The sequence below is a fragment of the Styela clava genome, chromosome 10 (genome assembly GCF_964204865.1).
Source record: "Styela clava chromosome 10, kaStyClav1.hap1.2, whole genome shotgun sequence".
NCBI lineage: Eukaryota > Metazoa > Chordata > Ascidiacea > Stolidobranchia > Styelidae > Styela > Styela clava.
Genome location: NC_135259.1, coordinates 21,653,589 through 21,681,140, shown reverse-complemented (window position 1 = coordinate 21,681,140; position 27,552 = coordinate 21,653,589). Strand labels below are relative to the sequence as shown.

Here is a 27,552-nt window from a genome sequence, read left to right as displayed (position 1 = left end):
TTCTATCGGTTGGGTATCTGTTGGACCGACTTTATCTACTCTTTTGCATTTGATGGATCCGTATGTGTCACAGACAAGGGCTCTGTAGCATAAGAGAAGATAGCTCTTTTACGTAATTCAAGAGTCATGATGCACACTAATACAAGTTTAATTACTAATGAAATACGATTACTAACATATGCAATCATTATGCTTCAAACACAATCACAATGGTTATTTCCGAACGTAACAAACGACTCCTATGACTCAACAATAGCATTTCCATGAGAATTATCGTCATATTTTATGAAGTCGTCTGCAAGTTGATTACGTCACAATACATGAGACAATGAAAGAAACGGTAGCGAACGACAATTCTTTCCCACGAGAATTACTAATGTAGATCTTCGAACGATCGGTATTTTGCTGACAGATGTTACAAGTAAAAATTAATGCTCGCTTTCAAAAACTGAAGTCGGTTCTTTCTTTCCAGTTAACCGCAGATTTAATTAAACTAACAGGATTGTCGTTGATTGATATAAATGCGAGTATGTGAGACATTCCGATTTGTAACCGCACGCCTCCCTGATAGATTAGCTTTATCTTCTTGTAGCTTGAGTCTCGTATTTTATTGACTCCTATGAATCACACAAATATGTTCATCGAAATCCACCAGCTCTATCATCGGAATTTTGTTTGTACAAAATGGCGAATGGGTATTTTTTGTTTTTCAAGAAGCTGGCTGCCACTAACATAAATGTATTTTATCGTCGTTTTTTCTCACCTAGTTCATAGCCGTTGGGGAGAACTATGGATAGTCCTTGGGTTTCAGTGACCGCTTCTTACACCCATTGCCCTTTTTGGTCACATATGGCTGTATTGAGATCAAAATACAAAAGTGCACGTTTTTAATCTTACTCATTTTATTATACTTTGGTCAAAGTTTGGCTTAGGCTACCAGAAACTAAAAACCAAGTTTTCACTCACCATGTACGATAAGAATACTTTAGGTACGAATTTAACTAACAAATTTAAAATGACAACAGCAAAGTTCTGGGATAGTTTTTTTTGCATAATTTAATTCTAATAAAAATATACCGTTTTCAGAAAGATAAAAATGACAACTTTTCATTAAACCATTTTTGCTACTTTATATCACTTGGTAATGTCTGTCGTGTTTTGATGAACTTGAACGGTAAAATGATTTCTAGCATATAAGAACTTTGTTTATTGGACCTAATTCAATCGCAGAAGACTGTGTATTACAAGATAAAAGCGATCAATTTATGATGTCATAAACAATACTTTGTGTGGTCATCAATCACTTTCTTCTAGCAGATGACATTCCGTATATTGTGTAGATTCCGCTCGATACGCACAGACATAATTCAATCCCCAATCTTTTGTTACGCAATAACCGTAAAATTGAGGCGTGTGAAATCGCATTCTTTTGTAACAATTTCGTTCTCGCTTGAAAACGACACTAGTCCAGGTTTTCGTCACCTCACATTCTATCAATATATAAACATGGGCGCTATATAATACGCGCTTCAATGTTCATATACCCGATTCGATATTTCTCAGCAAAAATATAATTTTGCACTAAAACTTTGCAATTTATTTTAGCTTATGTATGCTTACAATATGCTAGTCTTTCTGCACACTAACAGAGTGTTGTAGGTATAGTCGATCTCATATGACACCAAATTTAAAATAGTTGCGATAATTAAAAAGTTTTCACGAAATCGACAGTAAACATTATTTTGCTCATGGAAGTTTGTTATTGGTAATTTGGGCGCCAGTCGATATTTACAGGTTTTCTCTTTCATGCGCGATCTGCTAAAAAAAAACACTATCCAAAAACTCAGTCTTGACTGGTCGATCTGGCCATAGGGAAAATATTATCAACACATATAGGTGCAATTTCAACATCTTGTGAAATCAATTAGAACATTTAACATTAGAACACCCAACGCGTAATATCATAGTCCAGGTGCAAAAAACAGTTATAAACATCATTAAAATATTAAAAATAAATACACAGTTGTAATTAAAAAGCAAGATATAGACGAACACTACAAAATGTTATCACAGTTACTGGACATTTTTAAAAGCGAAGTTAATCGTTACATAAATATATCAAAAATGGATACATTTCAGGTTGTGAGGGCGTCCACATATTTGTTCAATCTATTGTATTGCCTTGTAAAACATCCAGAGATCAGTCGGATTAGCTCCCTTTGTTTTTAAGAACGCAATGTAACTTGATTCGACAGGTATTCAATGAATTGAACCACAAACAAAACTGATTTCCTTTTTTAATTCATCGATGTTTTAGGACATTTACAGAGACATTCTTTCTTGACAATTGGAATTTTCATGCCTGGTGTTTTTTATGGTAGTATAGTGGTAGTCAGGGCTGATTTTCATCTTACCCAGATTCGACGAAAGTTCGTTTCATAGTAGTTGTGGTTATGACACAACAATTAAACTCGAGGTTGGTGCTATACCAGCTAAAAAAGCATCAATTCTTATCGAGTTCCTTATTTAGAACTGAAACATAGTACATTCTCAATGAAATTAAAACCTTAATTTTAGAATCTTGGATTCCCTATTATAATAATAACTAGTTTCGTAGCAAATATCGTAAGTCTGACCAACAATTGCTTGAATGGCAGGCATAGGGTCATCCACTAAAGGCATCAATATCATTATCATAGGCATCCACTAAAGGTCTTTTACATACCAACTTTGCACGTACTATTAGTTCTTGTCAAGAGTTTGCTTGAATCGAAATATTAAAAGGACTCGTAAAAAGAAGACATAATACCTAAATTTTTGGATTCATTCTTAGAAAGATCGTTTTTAGTTTGTCGTCAAATTAATACATTTACAGACCTTTGTGTTATTTCTTTTGTTCAACATGTTTCCGATACAACTTGTTTGTCGTCAGTTCTAAAAACAAAAGATTGTGTTGATCGCGTGAGGGTTGTCCACAGCGCCGTATTACGCCAAATTATTGAAGGTTATTTTCAACTTTCATATTTGTTATCAGTCAGTAACCAGTAATTTATATCTTTACCATACTGAAATACTAACTATACATACACAAATTCAAAAAATAAAAAAGTATAATCACACTTCAGGGGGAAAGGAGACGCAGAAAACAAATTCTCGTTATCTAGCAGAGGCACACTTGCGACAGTCTAACTGTTCTGCTTCTGTATAATATAACAATATAATATAACATGATAAATAGAATAAAAACGAACAAAATATGTTATTTGAAAAAACGTTACGTCAAGGCGACCTGGTATATGCCAAGTAGTCGCCGTTTCAACAGAAGAAAGTCGACTCCAAGCACTTCAAAACTAATGAGATAAATACCTAATATAATTCTCAAAAGTTTCCAAAACATTGTCATATAGTCATCTTAGGCGCACAAAAACCGGAATTGATTGTTAAAAAAGTTCCCATAACGGTAAATTGCATTTGAAACCAATCTCTTTGTTTTATCATAGAAACAGACTAACCGCCTATTATGACGAAACACCACTTATTTATAGTTGCAAGATAATGGCCACCATTGTGATATAACAACCCACTAAGTTCAAAAGCCTGTTGTTGAAGACTCGTTCATCATCAACTCGTAATCTGGAATCGTCTTGGGTGTTTATTGTCTGATACGACCGCCATATTGTGGGTTATTTATATACGTATACTTAACGAATAAATCGCTATGCAGTTCATAATATATGGTCTGTTTACGGTTTCAAAATTTTATCAACTGAGTTTATTTTGAATTTACAATTTCATTAAATTTTTTATTGTGAAAATAGTTTGAGACACCCTATGTGCTAATTGTCATATACTATTTCGTTTGTCATCGCTCTACCAGCCTTAAAAAAGCAAACTCCATAGCTATGTGGAACGTTTTTTCCAACGTTCATAAATTTACGATATTCTATTTTGGAAAGTTTAATTTCAGAGTGTACATAAAATTGTAAATTATTTCGATAATGAGCTACAATGTCTTTTTTACAAAAGCTACAAAAATTACCGCACGAGAAATCGCGGCTTCCCCTAAGTAAGATTGTCTTCTCGTTAACTGGAAGTGAAAATATTAAGAGCAGCGTTAGCTTTGGTCAATGTCCTGTGTGTCGTGGTTAGATAATTTGCTACAAAATGTTGGTTAGACATCGCGGCTAGCCCTAAGTAAAATTGTCTTCTTTGCGTTTCCCTATGTTACGTTTTCTGATAAGCAGAAAGCGATGACAGACATAAAGCATTGTTACTAAAGAATTGTTAAATTAAAACTAGTCCGTCGAATTCGACATGGCTATCGAAACACACGTTGGCTTATCGAACACGAATTGGAAGTCGTTTTTTTCTTGTTGATGTTGTTGGGTTACTTCTTTGTTTTTTGTATCTGTTTTTTAATTTTATTTTAAAAGGTAATTTATCGCTTCACTTTTCATCGTTTGATATAGGTAAATATGGAACAATAACCCAACTTGACTTATCTTAACCAAACTAACCTAACATGAACAGAAAACAGATAAAAAAAACTTGTTTGTGGGCGATAACTGAGTAGCCCTAACTTAACTTATTCTACACCAAGATAAGAAGAATTAAAAATAAAACAACTAGGATAATAACTGGATAGTTCCGTCATACAAAGAAACTCTTACATAGTCAATAAGCCATTGTGACCGAATAAAAAAATATTTCAACCGATACCTTCCTCGATTTTATGCGATAAAGTATTGCTTTGCGAACTTTTTTAACATTTTAGGATTTGTCAAGTCTCGTTCCCCACCTCAAGAATAACTAGCTAACAATAAGCTACAAATAACAGATAGTAAGGTGAAAGTATGTTTTATTCAAAAATCAAGTTGAAAATATACTTGTGAATATTTAAAATAAGATCAAATCTGACAAATATTTTAATTATCTTCACGCCCCCTCAAAAAATTGTCTACGCTCCCCCTCTGGGGCGCGACCCACCGTTTGAGAACCACTGCGATAAATCATTTCGTAAGTTAAACTTTATTGCTCGTAAAATCAGGCTTATTTTAATGTTTTATCTCAGACAACTCGGTGTGGTCTGAGAGTATTTGAAAGAATTTTATCGTTAAGAAGAATTAGGGAGGGAGTTGTTGTTTTTCTGTTGAGCGATTTAAATTCCAAAACTTATATCAAGAGTTCAAAGATTGAAAGAAATAATACTTTCTCTTGCAAATGTATTTTTTTTGGTGACCGTACATTTGAACCCATGTACATTTGAACCCATGCGTATATCCACGGGTTCAATCTATATGCGGGTGCTAAAACCCATGGGTTAGGGTTAGTATGGGTTTAACTATCCGTGAAACAAAAAAAATTCCATAGGTGCAATAGCATACAGGTGCAATTGTCATGGGTTCAAATGTACGTGGGTTCAAATGTAATGGAACCATTTTTTTTAATATAAATAAAGTAAGCATATGGCAGAGGGGTATAATAGAAATAACGTTGATAAAAGCAAGTGGGCGGACAGAGCGAGGTCGGCGAGGTCAACCGGATTGAAATTATAACTGTTAAGATTTTTCAGTTCAACATAAAATTAATTATGCAAATAACCTGAGAAATGACTGAATATAACTTTACGCGTTTGTAAGGCCCCATGCACTCGTTCAGAAGCGACGAAGACTCGTAACTGATCGAATTTTCGGGCACTCACTCAGAAGTGAAGAAAAATACCCATCTTACGTGCACTCACTAAAGAGTGAAGAAGACTCCTCTCTACGCAAATTCACACGCACTCGCTCATAAGTAAAAGAGACTCATCTCTTAGCAAAGTTACGCGCACTCACTCAGAAGTGAGTGAGATTCATCTCTCAGCAAAGTTATGCGCACTCACTCAGAAGTGAAGGAGACTCTGATTGTGAGCAAAGTTAGGCGCAGAAATCTCGTCTCTGAGCAAAGTTACGGAGGACAAATTGAACTCCAAAAGCTACCGAAACTATATAGAATTATAACAAGCCAGAAACTGCCGATTGGTGCGATACTTAGAGCAGTTCAAGTGAACATAACAGGCTTTAGTGATTAGGACGTTTCGGTTCTTGTAATTCCAAGTAAAACAAATTTTTTCGTGCCTGTTTTTCATCGTGATATCATATTACCCGCCCTCGGATTTGCTTGATTAATTTTTTCGTTATGCTTGAGTTGTTTTAACATTAGTCATTTTTGTTGTTCGAAGCTGGACTAAGTGTTACGACACAAATATGATAATACTTCAAGATAAACATTTTAGCGAGCGCGATGTTATTTTTCTGAGTAGCGTTTTCACGCCGTCACTCGGAACAAAGCTCTGGGAAACGGTTACTGATATACTGATTGAAACGCACTACTTTAGGTCCTAGGGAGCTAATTCTTTGGATATTGATTTGGAAATAAATTCCCGAACCCAAGTTCTACAGATAGTGTATTGCCAGCGTGGCAAAGAATATTAATTACTGATATTGGTTGTTTGTCATAATAAAATGAGGGCCATATAAATGGTTAGTGAATTTTAATTGAACAAATTTCAGATTTATTTAGAATAGTAATATATAGTAGTGGCCTCCGGGTCCGAGTCATTTTGTTAACCAGCTCATTCTTTCACAGTTTCATCGTGTGGCGGAACACTGGTTGGTCCCACCGGAACTTTTACGTCACCAAACTATCCCCACTCTCCGAAACGAGCACCGAATGCAGCGGAAGTACGTACGTCACTATCAAGTAAGGATGAAGATATTATTACGTGTGAATGGAAAATAAAAGTACCTGAAGATTTCGGTATTCAACTCAATTTCGGGGATTTCAACATGGGAGCAGGGCTGGATGAATGCAGCAAAGGAGAATTAGAAGTTTTTTCTGGAATTGATGAGAATAAAACAAGTTTGGGTGAGTTATCAGTACCCTTTGTTCAACTTGGGATTCCTTTGGGATTGTCAATTTAAATTGCTTGTCTGAGGAAGTCTGGCTCTGATTTGGTGAAAATGAATGAAATTAGTGAAAGTGTTTACTTGTAAAGTTGGTTTCATTGAAAAACAATTAGTGAGTAAAGACCGTTATGGGGACCCAGCTACATACATTTTTTTTTCTCAAAGCAAACAGCTCAACTAACAATGATATTGATAAGCGCTGATGGAAAAATTGTAATTCGTAAACAGCCACCAATGCACACATAACTGTATATGTTCCCAAACCACGAAATTCCAATGAATATTCCCCGAGCATCGATTTCCTTGTTCATTTCTGTAATCATCAGTAAAAAGTAAACGGTGATATAACAATGGCAATTTTTGTTTGTTCGCTCATAAAGATATACAAGCATGGTTGTAAAATTTGTCTCATTTTCGTGGTTTTGCGTGTTATTTATCAGATTTGTTTCCAAAAATTAGTTGTGAATGCCATAATGTGCTATGCTAAAACTAGATATCAGTCCGTGTTAGCGTCACCTGGTAAAAAATGATGGTTTTTATCATGTAATTCAGTTTGTATGTGCCAAAATTTTGAAATAGTAAAGTATAGGAAGAATTTTTCTGAGGTCAAGGGTCGGGAAAACATCCATAGCTTTCTATAAACCTGGGGCTTAAACCGGATTCCAACAAACTGAATAAACAACGAACGGGAAGCTTTGATTGACAGATCCTGACATGGGAACTTGACTTAATACTTTTATTGGGATAATTTCAACCAACAGCAAAGTTTCTGCGTTGAAATAGAATGCATTATGCATATTCTATGACGCCATACCTGATGACGCCATTGATACAGATTGAGGAGCACTCTTTCTACTTTCAGTTTAAGAATAGGGACATTGCTTTAAGCAAACTTATACAAAAAAACATGCGATTTGTCATTTCGCCAGTTAAACTCTTGTTCCCATAAAAAATTCCAATTTAATGCCACCAACATCGTTTTAAAACCTTTTCCGGAGTTGACATATCATCCCCTCTAGATTAGGAAGATAAGTAGTCTGTAGTGGGGTGAAGAGTCTTTCAATATTCCCATTCGAGTGCTTGATCCGCACTTTACTGAGCGATTCAGGCACTTAATGCCTTTGGTCTTAGATAAACAATTGTCGATATTTCTGGAAATAAGATGAGATGTGTTGATAATAAATGGCTTCGTTGAAAATGTAATATAAATGGCATAGTTGGCTGTTATATTAAAAGAGAGAGAGAGAGAGAATTTGTTTTTATTTTTTTGTCAAAGCAGAAAACATGATAACGATACATATAATAATAAAACAACATACAAGGTGTCCATAAAGCCCATTTGCAACTTAATTTTGTTATGAAGTCAGTTCTTAATATATCTTTACCAAGTTTGTTGTTTTTTAATCAGTAATTGTTCAAGTATTTTTACTTTATTTAATTAATCTGTGAGGGCCAAAACAATATATGGTATCGATATGGTTCGGGTACCACCCATGTAACATGTACATCTTGTCGTAGTATATTAAAGATATTGGGATCGAAACCCATGTTGGTCACTTCGTAGGTAGGTGTATATAGTTGCTTTTAATCCATGGATTCCAACATGTACTAAGACTTGTTTGGAATAAAAAGCGTGACGACGCCGCCAAAAAATTCCACTCAAGTCAAGTTTATTTTTCTAACCAGTAAAAAACAATCAAATAAAAAATTTATAAAAGAGCGAGATAATCATATAATTTTACTGGAGAAGGGAAGTCGTGGGCAACCAAAGCTGGTTATTGAGCAGCGACACCCAAGGTTCTAATATCTAATCGAAAAGTTAGTTGTATTGTTGACAAGTTAAACGACCAATACCGCTAATAATACCGGCAATTTGTCTCGAAGTTTAAAAAAAGTATGGTTTTTAGGAATCAGTCTGAAGAGTCTATTATTCCCCTATTAGTCTTACCACTTACTTTACCACGATATTCACCGTGTTTATGAAATATCATATAATAGACATTGTGTTTTGTATTTGTAGAATTTTGAAAAGCAATATTTCAAAATAGCTTATTATTGAAAATTATTATTTCTGATCTCAATTTTTCATAGTAAGATGGCATTCCACCCACTACAACTTCGCTTCGAAGGAGACACTTGACAATAAACCACAATTACGTCAGAGTTATCTATTATCAATCCCATGATTACCATCTAGCGCAGGGTTTATTAAACTTTGCATTCAATGTTAAATAAGAAAGCTACCGACAGGGGTTTAGTCAGGGGGGTTGAGAGTGAGTCGGAAGCCGTTTTTTGAAGTGTAAAAAAAGCATTTTCCCATATAGCAATATTTCGTAGCTTGAAACGAGTTTTAGACACTCAGGACTTTTGAAAACCTACGTTTTTTGTCCAGCAGTTCCCCATTCTTTTTGTTCGTGTGACGTCAAATTATCTTATCACCTTACGCAAAAATAGCTGCTGCTTTTAAATGAAATAAAATCACTCATGTTCGGTTTAGGAGAGGAAAATCTTCAGGTCGCAAAATTGCAGCAAGTAGTGTCTACCCATATTGTTGCGTACCAGTTAGTAGTCCTCAAAAATTTAAAAGGTTGTTATATATCAGTATCTACCTGCCCGAAGCATTGTTCAGAGTGTGAGGCGTCATAGACAACATATGAGAATTTGTCGCTTCAAAAGCATGATACCAATATGGAGGTAACTAATTTTGTTTGCTTATTTTACATCAAGTCGTGTAAAGGGACTGAAACCTATGGGCAGGGGTTATATTCACTTGGCTAACACAGATAGTACCCGAACTCGTAATATAACTTTTAAAAGGGAAAATCGGATTAAAATATGACCTAACCCTAACCTGGTACACATACTACGACAATACCGAAAATTCCCACCGTCCCCCCAGTCGCCCTTATCAGACAGAAACGATAAAATGATGACGGATTAGTCCAAATCGGTTGTTTTGTGCGGAAATCGACGCAAATATTTTCAAACTTTTTGAGGGAAATTAACGACTCTGGCGCCGAGTTTGACGGCGATAAATCGAAAAATATTTAAAAAATGATCTCAGTAAATAGTTAAAGTCTGAAAATGTGCAGTTTTTATTATTTGTTGAAAGGTTGTATTTACTTTCAGATTTGGGGTAGAAAAGTTTAATCACGTTTTTTTGTTTGTTAATTTCAAATCTACTCTTCTTTGGGGTAGCTTTCGTATGACTCTAAACACAGTCATAAAGATAAGAAAAATGAACATTTTTAGCGTAGTAACGTAGTATTTCAGGAACCCCTGCCAATTATCATCACTTCAAATTCGACAACTTTGGAGATCATATTCATGAAAAATCGTATTAAAACCGCAATCATACCTCGGCCACTCTGATACAAATAATACTTGTTTTCAAAAAATAATAGCAGAGAGAGACAAACATCAACAGCTTGAAATAATCCAGCCACCTTTGACATTTGACCTTTACGCATCGTTGCAAAACTTAATGATTCTTAAGTTATGTAACACCATGAAGTTTGTCAAATATTTCACCCCTAAGGCTCAGGGGAAACCATGTCTATATTGGCGTGCAGGTTGATGTTCGATAATAATTGTCGTTTCCTGAAAGATAAGTTCAGTCATCCGAAACTAAATGTTGTTCTTCTTTTGTAATTATCTAACGAATTTCAACAACGAGTTTCGACGGGGACGGGGAACTTGAATTTTCTAGTCTTAAGGGTCTAACAGCGTTTCAAGATACGAAAAATTGCTATGTATGATACAGAAAATAGCTCTTTTTTTGCAATTTGAAAAAAAAAAGGGGGGGGGGTCCGGCTTTCAAAACCCTTCTCCTGGGTACGCTACTGTTGATAATTGCTCTCTTGTAACTAATGGATATCACATATAATTACATTTGCGCCACAACTGAATATTTTTACTAAAATGCATGTCCAAATATAAAAAAGCACAAAAAACTATTTAATATCCTGCAACTGCTAGGAGTCGAACATTTTAGACAATAAGGTGCAACAAAAAAAACACATTAGTTTTCTAGATAAGTTGAATTTCTGCCACAGCTGCGTAGCTGTTTAGTCCAAAAAAGCCCGAATGAGTAACTTTTTTGATAAATCACCTGGGGTAACGATCCATCAAAACAAAGCTGATAGATTTGCGAGATTTGCATACTTTAGCTGTGAATGTTAAGCACTAATTCGATGGATTGTTATTGCAATGCTTTTAGTCATTCAAAATTGATGGATTTGAGAAAAATCGCTAGTTTCGAAGACAAATGTGAGTTTTTCTAGCATTTTTCCGTGTATTCGAAGTAAGGTATCTGGACGTCGAAAGAAAAGTCCCAATAACAGCAATAACAATTCAGCATTACGAACTACACGTCCAATTTCTCAAGTGAAAATAATTAAAACCCGTTTCTCTCTGTCTGTCAACCATTTTGTTTCCAACGCATGACATGCGATGTGAGTCATATCATGTTAATCGGTGATAATGAGCGTTGGTTTTAGCATTGTTTGGAGCAGACGAATTGAAGAAAGACATTTTGTTAATAACGTGTCTGAGAAACATTTTCTGTCGTGTCATTTCGGCGCTCCAGAAGTCTGTGTACCAATGTGGATGTAACTAATTTTGTTCGCCTTCTCTTCATCAAGGGACTGAAACCTATGGATAGGGGCTAAAATAAGAAAATCGGAATAAAATTATGACCTAACCCTAACCTGGTACACATACTACGGGAATACCGTCATTTCAGTGTGTATGTGAGTCCTAGCGTAATTCTGGAATAAAAACGTCGCCCGGATGATCATCCTGATGTAATGAAGAAAATGTGATGTCATAATAACATGTTTTTATCAATCGATTATTTGTAATTGAACAATATGCTTGTGTGTGGTGAGCTGATTGTAAGAAAACAAAATAATGCAAAAATAAACAAAAAACCGAAGTTACGATGCTGAAAGATTCTGATCCCCAAATCATTGCAACTTCTTATATATCAGCGGAATCTTGTTCAAAGTGTAACGGTGCAAAAATGCGGGTAAAAATGTAATGCGAACATACGTACAATGAATGTCTTCAACGCTGCGAACATCATTTGGAAAATAAAATAGTCAGGTTTTTTATTTAAAAAAATGATATTACATTACTGGGAAAGGGGATGCCGCGGGGAACCAAAACTGGTTATGGAGCAGCGGTACCCAATATTCGAACATGGAATTCAACTGATTGGAGTTTCAAAATTACTGATATCAATGTATCGTCATATAACGGTTTCTATTTTTTTTTTCTATAATTGTACAAAATAAATCAGTTTCTTTAGAATAATTACAACTTGAAATTTCGTCGAAGTTTCCTAATAAAACAATATTGTTGTAAAAACGTTGTCTCGTCCAAGCCCCTCGAGCAAGTTAGATCGCCAGATAAAGCGGTATCATCTTGTGGTTACTTATGCTAATGGAGTATTAATATCCCAATGAACGTCATCTTTTTACCAATGTTACTGAAAAATAACAGTGGCGTTTTAAAATTATTGGAAATTTTGGTACTCCCGTAGTATGTGTACCAGGTTACTGTTAAGCCATACTTTCATTTTTTCATATTTCCATATTTTATTCATATTACGAGTTCGGGGACTGTCTGTGTTAGCCAAGTGAATATCTTCTCGTCCATAGTTTTCAGTCCTTTTACACAACTTGATGTAAAACAGGCAAACAAAATTAGTTACCTTCATATTGGTACACATACTTCTGGAGCGCCGAAATTTTAAACTCTATATTTACAATTCCACCCCGGGAGTGAGTGTATTGATGGTGACTGCTTGTTATCAGTTTTTTTGATAACAACGAGTGAAACCCTATTAAAAAATTTAGCATTGTAGGACGAATTATTTTTTGACGGTAAATATATCACCTAATTGTTAGCAAAATAAGATAAACTGTGATATTATAATCAGGGGCATAGCCAGAGAGTGAGGGAAACTCCCGCTCCATCGCGACTCAACTATATTATTTTGTATTATGACTTCACATTTTGTATCGAGCTATCTATCGCCTTTTCGAGGGGTTATTATTACCTCACATTTTTCATTATGACGTCACGTTTATATCACCATTTTCAATCCTCCTTCTACCGTTGTTAAGATCCTAGATACGACGTTTCCATGTTTACTCTTCATTCATCGACCTCACCAACAATAATATTTATCGAAAACATTCTTCTTTTATCCACCATTTCCGACGCGCGACTCTACTATGTGTATTTTAGACGGAATATATATTGTTTTATTTACCGATGAAATAAGTATGGCATACTGGTAAATATAAGCGTTTAGGCAATGACCATAAATGGCCCGTATTTGATTAATGGTATATCGCAAGTCGATGTCTAACCGTCTCAGCTAAACAATGGACGTACCGGTACCATTTTGACAAGAATATAATATACCAAGACATCGGGGTACGTGTAACTCACAGAACATTGAATAGAAGGAAAAATTAAAAGTAATCTTCAAGTACTGGAAACATGAATTCGCTGGTCAGATAGTTGCGTAGAAAAGTGATTTTGTGACAAAAATCCCAACAACAATTTACTCAAACGGTCCATGGGTAAATTTCGGGTCCATTTTAAAGTCTAAGAAATCTAGAGGTGATGACGTTTCCGTGAAATCGAATACCTTATCATTGGAGTATGTGTTCGAGCGAAATCCAGGTTCGAAGCATGTAATTCCTATCGAATATACGAATATATATAGACTTTGCACGAAGATTTGAAATAACCATGATAGTTGTAGAAGACACCCGAAGTCATCATGACAAAAAATCACCTGTCATTAAACAATACCTATCACAAACGGTTGCGATTTGATGACTGTGACACAATAATCTACAGCGGCGACGCAGACGACAACTGGAAGTCGTGGATAAAATGTTCTAAATATAGTTCGCGCAAATTTTTCACCTGCCAATCATTTTAGAGATACCCCGCCCATATTTAGTAAAGATAAATTTTCCAGAACAACTGGGCCAGGTCCTGATTGTTTCGTAACAACCGGAACTGGAGTCGGCATTGTGTTTGTTTATTCTACGTCCTAACGACTTATTTATGAATGGGGCGTCGTTAAGAATTGTTTATGTCGTCACATTCATCATTAACGCCAAGGGATTGTGCGATCACAAACATAAGCAATCAACCATAAAAACAAATTGAATAGATTATCTCCCATAGGTGAAGTTGAGGAAGCCATTTTTGTAAATAAATTGAACAATATTTCAGTATATTTCCATATTTATCTAATGGGAGAGGAAAGTTGATGAGATGGCTTGATTTTACACGGAACCACAGCTCTTGTCCCGGTTACCGATCAAGCATAGATATCAGATTAAGTAATCAGTTAATCGTTCCAAATACATGTTAATGCCAAGTATGCCGTGCTTTAATGCTCATTTAATAATTTCTCTGATTACCCAGGATGTATACTGGTCCTCCCAACAATAACAGCTCCTTATGGCTGCTTGCACAGACCCTTGTTATGAGTAAAATACAAAAATGACTAATTAAAGAATAGATTCCCTGTATCCAATAGTCATTTCAAGTCGTAAGTCAAACAAACAAAGTCAAGTCCATGCTTCCAAAAACAAATACCTGGCTAACTGAGCCCATACCTGACTGGGACTGGTAACCGGACAAATGGCCGTGGTTCGCCATACGGTTAGGCCGTCTAATCGTCTTTCTTCCCCCTGGATAAATATGTAACTCTTATCCCAAATGTGTATATAATGAGCAAGGGACATGTTTTACGTTCAAGTCACTGTTGTTTCACTTCTTCGTGAATTTTTAGAAAGATAAATATAACACGAATTAATGCATCACATGTATATATATGTGTGTTTTATATGGTGGGCGAAGTTGGTTTTGATACATTAGTGTCCCATGTTACTAAGAATAATCTGGCAACCCTACTCTATATACCGTGAAATGGAACCATCTGGTTAGCGAGATTCCCCGACCGTTGCAAATGAAATTTAATTCTGTTTTTATCCAATTTATTCGTTTATTTTTCCTTAATTAAGTGCCTTAATGAAATCAGCAGTATGTTGACAAATGTTGGGTTGTTTCGCAGATGTACTTGCCAGCTGGTCATTCTAAGATAAAGGTGCATGATTTAGTATCTCTATAATGTAGTGGGAAGATTGAGGAAAACTGTACGAACGTGGCGTTATAATTTTTTTAAAACTGGCGTCATAATGCAAAAACTGACGTCATACAATACGAAAATTGACGTCATATCGCAAAAAACGACGTCTAATACGGGCATGTGACGTCATGGTAACTCCTTAAAACGCGACGGTCGTAACTCACCGTCATTGCAATTAACATCATAAAACGCCACAGATTTAAACCGCCACGCTTTAAAATGACAAATTAGTGATTATCCAGTTTAGTTAGGAAGGGATTTCAAAAATTTTAATTTGAATTTTCATCGCAATCTGAATTTCTAACCCCAACTGGATAATTATTAATTTTTTATTTCATTTTGAACGTTGGCGGGGCTCTGTACAAAAGATCATACTTCGTAACAATCCGTGCTTTGCGCCTAGACTATAAGAATAAGCCTTAAAATGCGTTCGGACTTTTGTAAAGCATAACAAATGAATCTATTTGTCTAAGAAAACGATTTGTCATTCTGTTATAATTACCGGTTTGTTACGAAACAAAGGCTTCGAAAAACTGATTTGTTTATGTCATAAAGAATCCGTTTGTCACTTGTCGCCTTCAGCTATTTAATGAGTTGTAGCGGAGATTTCTTTGTCAGGTTTGACTAATACTTCGTTTGATTCGAAAAAAAAAATTTATTCTTTGAAAATGGGCAGAGGATAATCGAAAATAGTTGTTAGTAATTGCCAATAATCGAATGTATGCTTTTTCACTAAATCTCCTTCAACGATGTGGCTATGTCATAACCACAACTAGGTTAAAATTCATTACAAAATCGTTCATGTATCTGAATTGAATAACTAACTAACTGGTAAACTATTCCCAATGGCATCAGGACAAGAAGGCATGCCCGCCATATGATTGATTAAGTCGTCTCATTGGTTTCCAACTCGCACGGGATAAAAATGAAAATATTATCCTTCAAATGCAAAATTTCAACTAAAATGTTCCCGGCCAAATTATGATTTACAATTTGTAATAACCCTTTTTTTTATTATGCAATAAATACTACAAATTGTTTCACGGTTATTAATATGAGTTGTTTATGAGGTCACAAAGACAATTTATTCCTTATAATTTTATGTCGTCATAAATGTCCAAATAGTCTTCAGACGATAAATAGTCACACCTGCGCAAAAAAATAATTGAAGTTTTTGTTTTCCATAAGCAAAGACAGTATTGATCCTATGAATAAATTAGAATTATTACTAATTACTACTCGGCGTCTGAAACTTTTAAAAATGGCTCACGGATTTTTCGCACTTTGGAGCTGTTATACTTGAAAAATAATGAAATAGAAGTTTTGTAGAGAGACTCGCAAATACACACTCTCGTGAAATATGAAATCATGACGTTATAGTAAAACGTGACGTCATTAAAATAGATACCAGTATAAAGCTTTTAGTAAGCTTCGGAAGACTATAGCCTAATAGCCCCCTCTATGTACTAATGTTTATGAGTAATGAATACGAATAGCGTGCGAGGATGACCGTAACATTATTACCTAATAATGGCAAACCATTATCTGTAATATGATACCCCTAAGTCTTCTAATCCTACTTATGACATTCGCCCATATTGAAAATGTATCTGAAAACAAGGATTTTCGTCTTGTCGTCTGCTAAAATTTGCTCAATTATGACGTAATACAGGCTGAGGTTAGGGTAGAATTTCAAATTTAACCCGGGGAGCGGAAAGTCAGCGATAATGCTCAATCCGTACGGTTACAAGTACAGGTATGCGATTATGGGCGCGATGGCGTAGTGGTTATAGCGTTGGAGTTAACTGAGTTGGCATCGTAGTTAAAAAAAATCGAGAATAAATACCACAGCCATACCACCCAGTGTGTAAAAACTTGGGTGCGCACTGCCCAACGGGAAATATTCCGGTTCTTTTAAGATATGAGCTTCTTCTAATCCTCTTTGTTATTTGATTACTGAATTGGAAAATATCACGGTCTTTATCAAAGCTATAATTCTCTAAACATGAATTGTTGCTTTCTTCACAATGTTGGACAAAACTAAGCTGACATTACAAGTTTAAAAACCTCGGGATGAAACGCACCGCCTCGCCAAGGGTGTAACAAATTAGGTAGACGGGATCAGAACTTGCAAATCTACATTGCCTAAACAAAGCCAGCCCCACTTTGTTCGTTATATACTTGAAAAATTTTTCTCCCTAAGTTATTTTGGGAAAACTAATTGATGGATTTCTGGCGAAAAAGCGTGAAAGCTACTCTGTCATCGTATGCATAATCCCTCTATGGGAAATATCCGATCTGGCAAGAGGCAATGTTAATCATTGCAAAATATATACCACCAGATATGGTAAATCGTAAGGCATTATCGCTATCTCATGGACCATAACTAGTTTCATATTTACAGTGTAAACCTGACACCAAGCGATTTTACGTTAGTCGAATATTTTAGACATCGTCTCACGAACGCGGGAAACAATTATTACGTCATAGCAGTTTGTCTTCTTCAAATTCTTATGATTACCTCGTGTTGGGCTTCACGATGGCCTTGTGGTTGAAGCGTTGGATTTAACTATACTGACTATGTTGATCAAGACAATCTCGCTTACGCATCCCATACTACCCACTGATGCCCACCGCCCCCTCTCGGGGCGTAGAGGCGAAAAGATTCCGGCTCTGTTCTAAATTATAGTAACTGCTTATTCAAATCTCTGTTTGAAGCAAAAGCAAAATCCCGAAAAGACCCTCATTGGTTTCGTCATCCAATCACTCTTCGTCATAATAGACATCCATTTGTATTATTACGCAACAAAGTGTGTAAAAATAGAATCTTCATACAAAAAACGTTGTGATTAATATACAAGGAGCGGTCTGTCCGGATTTCGTTTTTAATTTAAACCACCGATAATCTAAAACCGGACGTCGTGGGGAAAAGTTAAGACTTCCGCCCTGAGAAAACAAATCCATTCACGTGCAATGCGGCGGTAAATTTGACCTAGTGGGGGCTTCGGGTCACGCCCCCTGAGTTTCGTGTTAGATTATCCTAACGCAAAGCGTTGCCTGGGCTGCTATAAATCACAATTACAAAAGCTTAACGATCACAAACGTTGTCCTGTGCAAGTATCCAGTCTCTGATATTACGGTTATTCGACACCAAGTGGACTTGCGGATCGTTTTGTTATTATTATGTTGCTGATCTTGTTTTCAGCTATCTTTACTTCTTCTTGTTATGAAAAAATTGCTTTTCTCAATAACTACTGGACCAGTTAAAACTTTCCGTGGTTAACGATTGTATTTTTCGCTAGTTGGCTATTACTTTCATTTATTCCAAATGTTTCTGTGGGCCTATCTATCATAAAAATTCCTTGTGCAGTAAAATATTCATTTCCATTTCAAGTACGGCCGATACAACTCCAAAAGGTATTTTAATGAAATACAACCCCCTATTGTAAACCCCAAACCCCTAATGCCCCTGTACTTATCTCTATTTATCCCCTGCACCCCCTTTCGCGCCGCTTAAGTGCGTTCATGCGAAAATTGGCGCGTTCTTTGTGTGATCACAATAGATTAAACTAAGAATAACATTGTGAGGTAACAGAAGATATTGTTTTCTCATAACAGAAAATGGAGCCAAAATAACAGTCAGCAGAAAATCGTTGTTTTGGGTTAAAAACCGCATAGTTTGTTCAGGGCGGATAATGAGGGAACAGTCTAACTGATGGTTATCTAAAAATGATTGCCAATATTTCCAGTAAAAAAATCGTTACAGATATATATATTCATTTTTTCCTGAAATTTTCATTTTTGAAAATTTGGTCGAAGAAAAACAATATGCACTCTCTTTTTCAACCGGAGTTAGTTGCTAATTTTTAATATCAATATTCAACAGAAGAGAGCTATTGAGGTTTTTTAAATGTGCGATTGCTATAATCATATCGCGTAAATGCAAAATTCTCCACCATTACATATATACCACAAGACCGATTCCTGATTTCAAATCACAACTTATATTGAGTGGTTAGCTCAGTGGCTCTCAACTTTTTCCCCTCATGGCGGTTGCACAAACATTTTGTGATCCTTCAACTTTCTCATGCAAGGGAAAAACTACATAAAAAAAAGTTATTTTTGCCCCCCCCCCCCCCAAAATACTTCCAGTTTATAATTAAAATGAAAATTACCATTTACTAGGGCAAAAGTGGGTTCTGAAATTGATATTTGCCAAGTTAGATCGAAACAGCTGGCGGGTCCGGCCGAACGCCGGAAAACGTGTGTTTTCGTGAGTCTTGAGAGTTTGAAAAGCGTTTCAAGCTAAGAAAAACCGCTATGTGTGATACAAAAAGATATTCATATATTTTTACATTTCAAATAGGATGGGGGGGGGGGGGAGCCCCAACCCCCCATGACCGGTCTCGTCTAATCAGATCGTTCACTTTCTTCGGTATGAATTAAATGAGTTTTTACGAATAACCTTTCATATCGCGCAAGCCTAATAGGGTGATTAAAAAAAAACTCATACATTCTGTAGAGTGATTTCAAGTTTGTTAAATGCGAAGAGTTTAGTATTACATGCGGTCATAATATACACGGAAGCCTAGATACCTATATTCAAACTTGGCATTAGCTTTTGCAAATCAGGTATTTGGGGAAAACGCAAGATGTACCCCCACACCGGGTGGCCCAACTTCGAGGTCGCTTAGACGGGATTTGGCTAAGCCGCTTAATCTTTTAGTTGTCCTGGTAACGAAGGCAAACATTACCATATTTGGTGGCAAATGATGTTCGTGTCTTCTGCAAAACTTCTTCTATTATGACGTATTGCTTATTCAATAATTGTAGTTGTCTTCGCGAAGTCGAAGGAGATAGTATTGTGTTTCATTGCTTTCGTCATAAATATTACATTGAAATGACCTTGGGGAGTGACCTTCACGAAAAGGGTGTCATCCATGAAAAATATTTAATAATTCCTATATGTGATATTTAATAAATATATTTACTGAATTACGGACAGTGTGGCGAGCGACAATGGTCAGTTGAAACTTCACAGAAAAGGCTCAGTGGTCTGAGTACTCTACCTACTGGACCCTTTTCCAGTAAGATTGTCGTGATATGTTTTTCCACTTGTGTGGGTGGATGGGCACAAACGCTGGAACCTTTCTCTAGGTTTTGCCCATTTTCTCGATCTCTCTGTCGTCCTTGTCTGTTTTTATTTTTTTATTTATTCGTGTTCTGTGTTGTAAACAATCGAAAAAAAATGTTGAAATGGCGTATGAATTTTTGTCTTACTGCAAATACCACAAAATTGCATTTAAAAAAAAGGTTGAAATTTTTATAATAAAATCATGTATTCAATTTGGACTGTTACCCGCACGGAGGTCTGTGTATTTACTCCCTTCTGGTGTATTAAATAAAAAATCCTATTATCATTATATTTATAAAAATAGAAACTTACAACGTTGTTATATTTTCAATAACGCTTCTGTTTTCCTTCAGATAAATACTGTGGCAACGACGATCTGGACAGGGTGCAATTAACGAAGAACACAGCTACAGTTATATTTCGAAGACCGAAAGAATTTTCTGGCAACGGGTTCTTGGTTTCATATATTGCAACGAAGCCCGGAGAAACAAAAGACGGTAGGTGTTGCCACATTTTATATTTGGTATTATGATCATTAACAAAAGATCACTCTTTTGAATTTGTCCTTGGCAACTACTGATCGTTTTAGCACGTGTCACGTGTGAATTCAGCTGTGCACAACCTAGGCTGGGTTTGCACGTGGCTGCGACGCCATCGTCGAAGTAAACCTCATTGACGATTGACTTGGCTAACACAGACAGTCCCCGAACTCGTATTATAACTAAAATAAGGAAAATAGGAATAAAATTATGGCCTAACGATAACCTGGTACACATACAACGGGAGTACCAAAAATTGGGTTTACTACATTTTCAATTTGTCTATCAAAAACTTAGCTGTTTCCGTATTGCTATATGCTTGCCTAGAGCCCCAATTTAGCTCAAGTATTTTTGTAAACCAGTCCACACAGCAAGTCCGAAAATTCAACTGAGGATAGGCAATTCGTCACACGACTTCACAGCCAATCTATTAAATACTGTTTTCCAACTATTTTGAAAAAAAACGTGTTAATTTTTATGTCTATCCGAAAATAATAGCTTCTCCTGAATCTGTGTCTTGTTTGGAGTGAAGTGTGTGTAAAACATCATGCGAAGATTCTGTAAAAATATTTCTCGAATAATATCCTAATTCAACAGCATTATGTTATTTGTATTGGAAAATTGCAATATTAGACTTTCGTTGCGCGTTAATTCGATGTACATGGAATATCAACTTCAATTTTTTCGTGATTTAATCCGGTAATATACTGGTGTCCATATAGTCTCGTTACAATTTAAATTTTGTTGTAAAGCCAGTTCTCAATATATCAGGTTTGTTGTTTTTTATTCAGTAATTGTTCAAGTATTTTTACTCTATTAATATATATGTGAAAACCAAAGCAATAAATGGTATCGATAAATTTCCTTCGCAATTTTAAAAATAGTGTAAGACTTTATGGACACTCTATATATGCAATAGCAAACTAATTATCAAACCTATAGCCTACTACCATTGAGGCAAAGTAGTCTCGGCACGGATGAACGCACCAATGCCATCACGCAAGGATTAAGGGAAGACTAATGTTGGAAGAGAATTAGGTGATGAAGTGTGACAGTTGACTCGTTAATCACCTATAAATAATATGAACTCATGAACGGGAAATAATTTTTTGAAATTTAAAATTTAATTTGAATTAAGCTGACATATTTCTATCACCTAAAATTGGTAAAAAATAGTTGTGTGGACCAAAAGTAATCAGACTTCATATTCCTACAATTTCATTTTATTTTTGGTCATTCTGACATAAAACAAAATAACAATAAACGGTCAAACAAAATGCACGGGACCTACGATGGCCTCGTTTTGAGTATTGTTTCAAGCTATATTACGTATACATGTTAAATACGTAAATAAACAGCTTGAAGTCCATTGCTCTTGAACATGCTGAAATGAATGCGGAAACGGAAAACTTGAAGGCCGTCGAAAACGCAACCCTTTACATTTCATAGTCTACACGCCCAGTGTCTTCTGCTTTAAAAAGAGAAAACAACAATGAATCGACGCTAAAATCGATCAGTTAACGCCGTAAGTGTTAATATGAGTCCCAACTAGTGCAGGACGTCTAAAAAGATTACAACAGCTTAAATACTTGGAGCACTTTAGCCTGAAATCGACTCCACTGCTTCGGCTCAAATTTCGTCGTTGAAGGCGACAGTTGAGACGAACAGCAAGATAGATTGATGACTGAACAATGGTGAAAGATGAACCGTGAATTGTTTTGTCACAGATGCAATCGTTAATCGCAAAACAGGCGAAGCGTTCAGATTTGGAGGCCCGTCGCTCCTACCAAGGTTATAAACAAGACAAAATTGTTGACTCAGGGGGACTGGTATTATAATGATTGTTATCATTCGCAATTTAGTATGTTCACTCTGTATAACGTATTTGCACGAGTGACCGCCGATCTGAAATACAAGGCCACCAACGCTTTGCAAACAAAATAACCATATGAATTCCGCTCAAAATTATCATTTATAAAAAAAATACGAATATGATATTGTTGTATATGCTGTCATCTCTCATGAAAGACATAGGCAACCAATCCAATGCCAAGAGCTTCAGAAACTATATAGAATTATGATGGTACATACAGCACCAGTACAATCACACGGAATATGGAGTTCAATAAGAACCAGAAAAACATCCATTTTGTTAGAATACTGAACTTTTTACAATAAGTCTTCTGTTTTTCTGGTTACACTGACAGTTAATAGAGCCTCAATATCTTTTTAGTGTCTTTGTTTATTGAACATATCATATTTTTTGGCCCAAACAACGAGTATTTATTGTTCAAAACTTTGATTAAATCATTTTATAAACTTATTATATGGAAACGAGGTGTCAGAAAGATTCAAATCTAAGTTTTCTCCTTTCCCAAGCAAGCTAGTTAGCTTAGTCTTCAAGTTTCTAGTGGGTAAAGATGAGCTTTATGACGAAAGATAACGTCACAATACCGACTTTGATCATGACTTAGATATCTGTAATCCAAGATATCCATCGATTACGTTCTATCACGTATTACTTTTACCATAGCCCCGAGGTAGGAATGATACTACTTAGCTAAGCCTCATTGTTGAGGCTTATAAATCTTATGTAAATACTTTTGGTCTTGGTTCAACCTGAGGGCATTCTTTATGGCTTTGTTTTAAAATTTAATAAAACTTGTGAATTATTCTTTTCGAAGTAATAAGTAATTCGAAAAGCGGATTATATGGGGCTTCGCTTTTCCGAGTGCTTTACATTTGAAGAAATAGTTAACTAAACCAAATACCTTATCTATCGTAAGTTGCTCATTTAAAAGTAATGACAATGAGGTAATTCGCAAAGCCGCTTTATAAGTAGACGCATTGCGTTTTTTACTATCACAAACCGATAATGCATAACCAAAAGCGGACGTGATTTTTGTATTCTTTTATCACATCCGAAAAAACGAAAAAGATATTCTTAGATGCGGCAGAAAATTCATCAATTAATACCGAAAACTGAAGTACCGGTAATTTAAATAAAGTATTTCAGCATGGTTGTTCCTCATATGATAAAAAATTTATTATTTTTCAGATTTCGTTACCTGCGTTGACCAAGGAAAAGACCATGTTGGAGTTGGATCTTACAGGTACTTTATTATTGTACACTTGTCCCGACTTTCGCTGATTTTCTTGCAGTCGGGCCACTAGTATCCTTAAAATAGGAAAATTTCATTTATTTTTTGAGCATTTGCTAACAGCAAAATTACACTTGCTTCTTCAGAAGTAAAGAAAACTTGTCTTTGAGCAAATTTACATGCACTCACTCAGAAGTAATGCAGACTCATCTCTGAGCAAAGTTACGGGCGCTCACTCGGAAGTACATGAGACTCAGCTCTGAGCAAAGTCACGGGCACTCACTCAGAACTAAAAGAGACTCTTGTCTGAGCAATGTTACAGGCGACCACTGGAATGCCAAGGGCGCTTTTTGCGCGCTGGTGTAATAAAGTGAGAAGGCAATTTTTAATCGAAAAAAATAGGACCCTTTTTGCATATCATTATCTGCTTGTACAGCGCCATGCTCGAAGAAGTAAGTCTTTGTCTGTTTCCAGACGACAGATTTAAATTTTTGTGGTTTCTTACGTCACAGTGCGTGATCGTTCGCTGGCATTTTACGCTCGACTGAGCATAATTTACGCTTGAATTAACTTCTCAAAGCAATCTTTCAACAACCCCACGCATGTCGCCGTTGACAAAAATTATATTTCAATATTTGTCTTCAAAATTTGTTGTCTGAGTTTGGTTGAGAAATACTGTATTCTCTCATTAGTCGTGCATTTATGAAATACCTATTGCGACCTTTTCACTCCGAAATAGGCGCTGTGTAAGCAGCCGTAGATACAAAACTATTTTAGATAGCAGGGTAGATACTCGTAGCATAAGATATTCGGTACTCCCGAAGTATGTGAACCAAGATGGCGGACACCGGAACGTAGTATGTGTACCAGCTTAGAGTTAAGCCATAATTTCAGGTACAAATACTATGAGAGTCACTTGGCTAGTACTTGAACTCGTAATAGAACTAAAATAAGGAAAATTGGGATAAAATTATGACCTGACCATCACCTGATACACATACTTGTTTCAGTATTCGCCATCTTGGTTGACATACTTCGGAAGTGACAGATATTCTTTGCTTTGCTTCATGATCTTTGTTAAGTTTTAAAATTTGAAGGTACAGTAGCCTAATGAAATAAAATTCATTCATCATGTTTTAAACTTAATAACAAATCGCCCGTTTTATAAGGCTTACATGGTGTTCGCCAGTTAAGCGCCTTTTTTCACTTCGAATATCACTCCGTACAAACGGTCTCTGAGATATAAAAGTCACCATTTTTGGAATACCATTACTTTTTCTTGTTTTGAATTCTCTTTTAAAGAAATTGCCGGGATTTCTCCATTCTGTACTTTGGGTCCAAATATGGGGAAGTCCACATGATATATTTTGGTAATTTGGAATGGGCTCCAAAAATTTTTGAATCACTCTTTTTATACCAGGAGAATGCAACTAATTAAACTTTCAACTTTTTTTGCTACATTGAGTGATTTTGAACGGGAAATTATGTATATTTCCTCTCGTTGCGACTAGGGCTTCAATTTACTGGTTTCTGGTAAAGACATGTTCGCCTTTTTTTTCGAGAAAAATTCTGCGCAAAGCGAAGTATCGCTTATCATAAGTGAAGAAGATTCATTTTATAGCAAAGATACGGTGGTCAGTGGTCTTCAAGCTTCTATCAGTACTCCATCTATAGTAATTGAAGTAAAATTTCATGAAAAAACACAAGCCGACAATTTGATGGTTTCTCAAAATGTTTTCCGCACTTTGGTCATCTGTTTCACGATAGCGTGACAGACACCAGACATTATTATAAAAACAATGAGAACGATTAAATGATCACTTACGCACACTGCCAACTTTGGACCGGCTATGTGGTACGTTTAAGCAACGTTTTGACGATGGGAATAGAATTATAAATTGATCATTAGCACTGACTTTTGCACTGTTAAAAAAAAGTAAAATTTTTTTCGATTTGTTCCACATAATAAATTAGGAATGACAACAGGACTTGCGAAGTTGCGATATATGTAAAACATGTTAACGATCTCCTCCTAATTTTTCGTGAGCAAGTAAAGCAAGAATGCTGTAGCAAGGGTGATAATGACTATTATAAGTGATCCGAGAGTTTTGCTGCACGAGATAAAAATATATTTTTGTAAAATTTCGCCTAACCAACGATCGAGCCTTATTAAAAATATATTTCAATAATTTTTTTACACTGTTCATGACCCATTTGCTCATCATGACTATTTTTTCTAGTGTTCTATGTGCTGGCGGATGCGGCAACATCACAGATCTATCGGTTCGAGGAAAAGACCCATACAGAGACGTAAGTAAATACTTGATTATAAACTCGGTAGTTTTCTGAAAAGAACTCTAGTCAAGCAAGCTACGTTTTATGGGTTGTCTTTCTGACCTTCCCGCCTATAAAAGCTTTAAAGAAGTCACTGATATGTAAAAGACAGAATCTTTTCAATTCGGCTTAGCCTAATATTACCCGCCCTGTGCTGATCCTTCCAAACCAGTGGTTACCAAAGTTGATTGAGGCCAAAATTAGAAGCGGAAAGATATTCGCGGGCCAGGAGAGGAGGGTACATATAATTAATATACCGATATAATTTATATATATAATATATATTTAATTGTGACGAATATACACGTGCTTAACTATGATAATATCGTAACAATTGGTGGTAAAAGAAAAAACATAAAGTGTTTAAGTATTAAATCGACGGGCCATATTTAGTCGTTATGTGGCCGTATTTGGCCCGCGGGCCACAGTTTGGGAATCACTGTTGTGGTTGTACATTCTTGTACAGAGTCCGGTTACAGGTTAAAGCATAGATATGGTAGATTTTTACATATCTATTACCACTTGTACAAAGCCGTGTTAAAAATGAAAATCGCTGATTCAAAATACTCTCATTGAGGTAATCCTACTTGAGTTTTATTAATTTTTTTCGTGTTTTTCTTATCACATCCTATAATTAAGAGATTAAAATACTTGTAGATCAAATGATTTGACAACCTGAGAACACAACTAAATATTTTCTCGATTACCTATCTTATCCTATGTCGTTGTAGAAGGTCGGCCGCCTCGGTAATTTTATTCCAATTTTCCTTATTTTAGTTCTATTACGAGTTCGGGGACTAGCCAAGAGACTCCCATAGTATTTGTGCCTAAAATTATGTCCTAACCCTAACCTGGTACACATACTATGCCCGCCATTTTGGTCCACATACTACGGAAGCGCCAAATTTTGGGGTTGGCAACAAAATTCTGCTTATTTGAATCCTTGTTTATAAGAATTATGCCCCTAATAACGATAATGTTTGTAATATTGTCGCCGTTCGGTGACTCTGGTAAAATTTTGCCTGAGTGGTACAATTTTGCCCGATTTAAAGATACCCCCTTGCTCAAATTGAGAAGATATCGGTCGTTTCAAAATATGCTCTTTACCTATAAATGTCTGCTTGGTTGGAGTTTTGTTTAACGCAGTGATGTGAACACCTGTTACAGGAACTATGCTAATTTTTTTTCTAAACGTCGTATAGTCTGACGAAAAAGTTTTTTTTCCAGAGCGCAGTTAATTGGGTGGGCTGGCTATCTTGCGAGTTACGAAGACTTCTTGCAATAACATAGATCACCTTAATAACAGTAGCAG

General features: G+C 35.9%; 1 protein-coding gene across 1 annotated transcript in view; it reads left to right on the top strand.

Annotated features, from left to right (window-relative positions):
* The window catches only part of LOC120337568 (uncharacterized), a 64,748-nt gene that overhangs the window by 21,427 nt on the left and 15,769 nt on the right, over window positions 1–27,552 (top strand). The window contains exons 3-6 of the mRNA XM_039405398.2: window positions 6,628–6,906; window positions 20,620–20,763; window positions 23,864–23,918; window positions 26,147–26,216. Of these exons, the coding sequence (XP_039261332.2) occupies window positions 6,628–6,906; window positions 20,620–20,763; window positions 23,864–23,918; window positions 26,147–26,216 (548 nt within the window). The remainder of the gene's footprint in view (window positions 1–6,627; window positions 6,907–20,619; window positions 20,764–23,863; window positions 23,919–26,146; window positions 26,217–27,552) is intronic.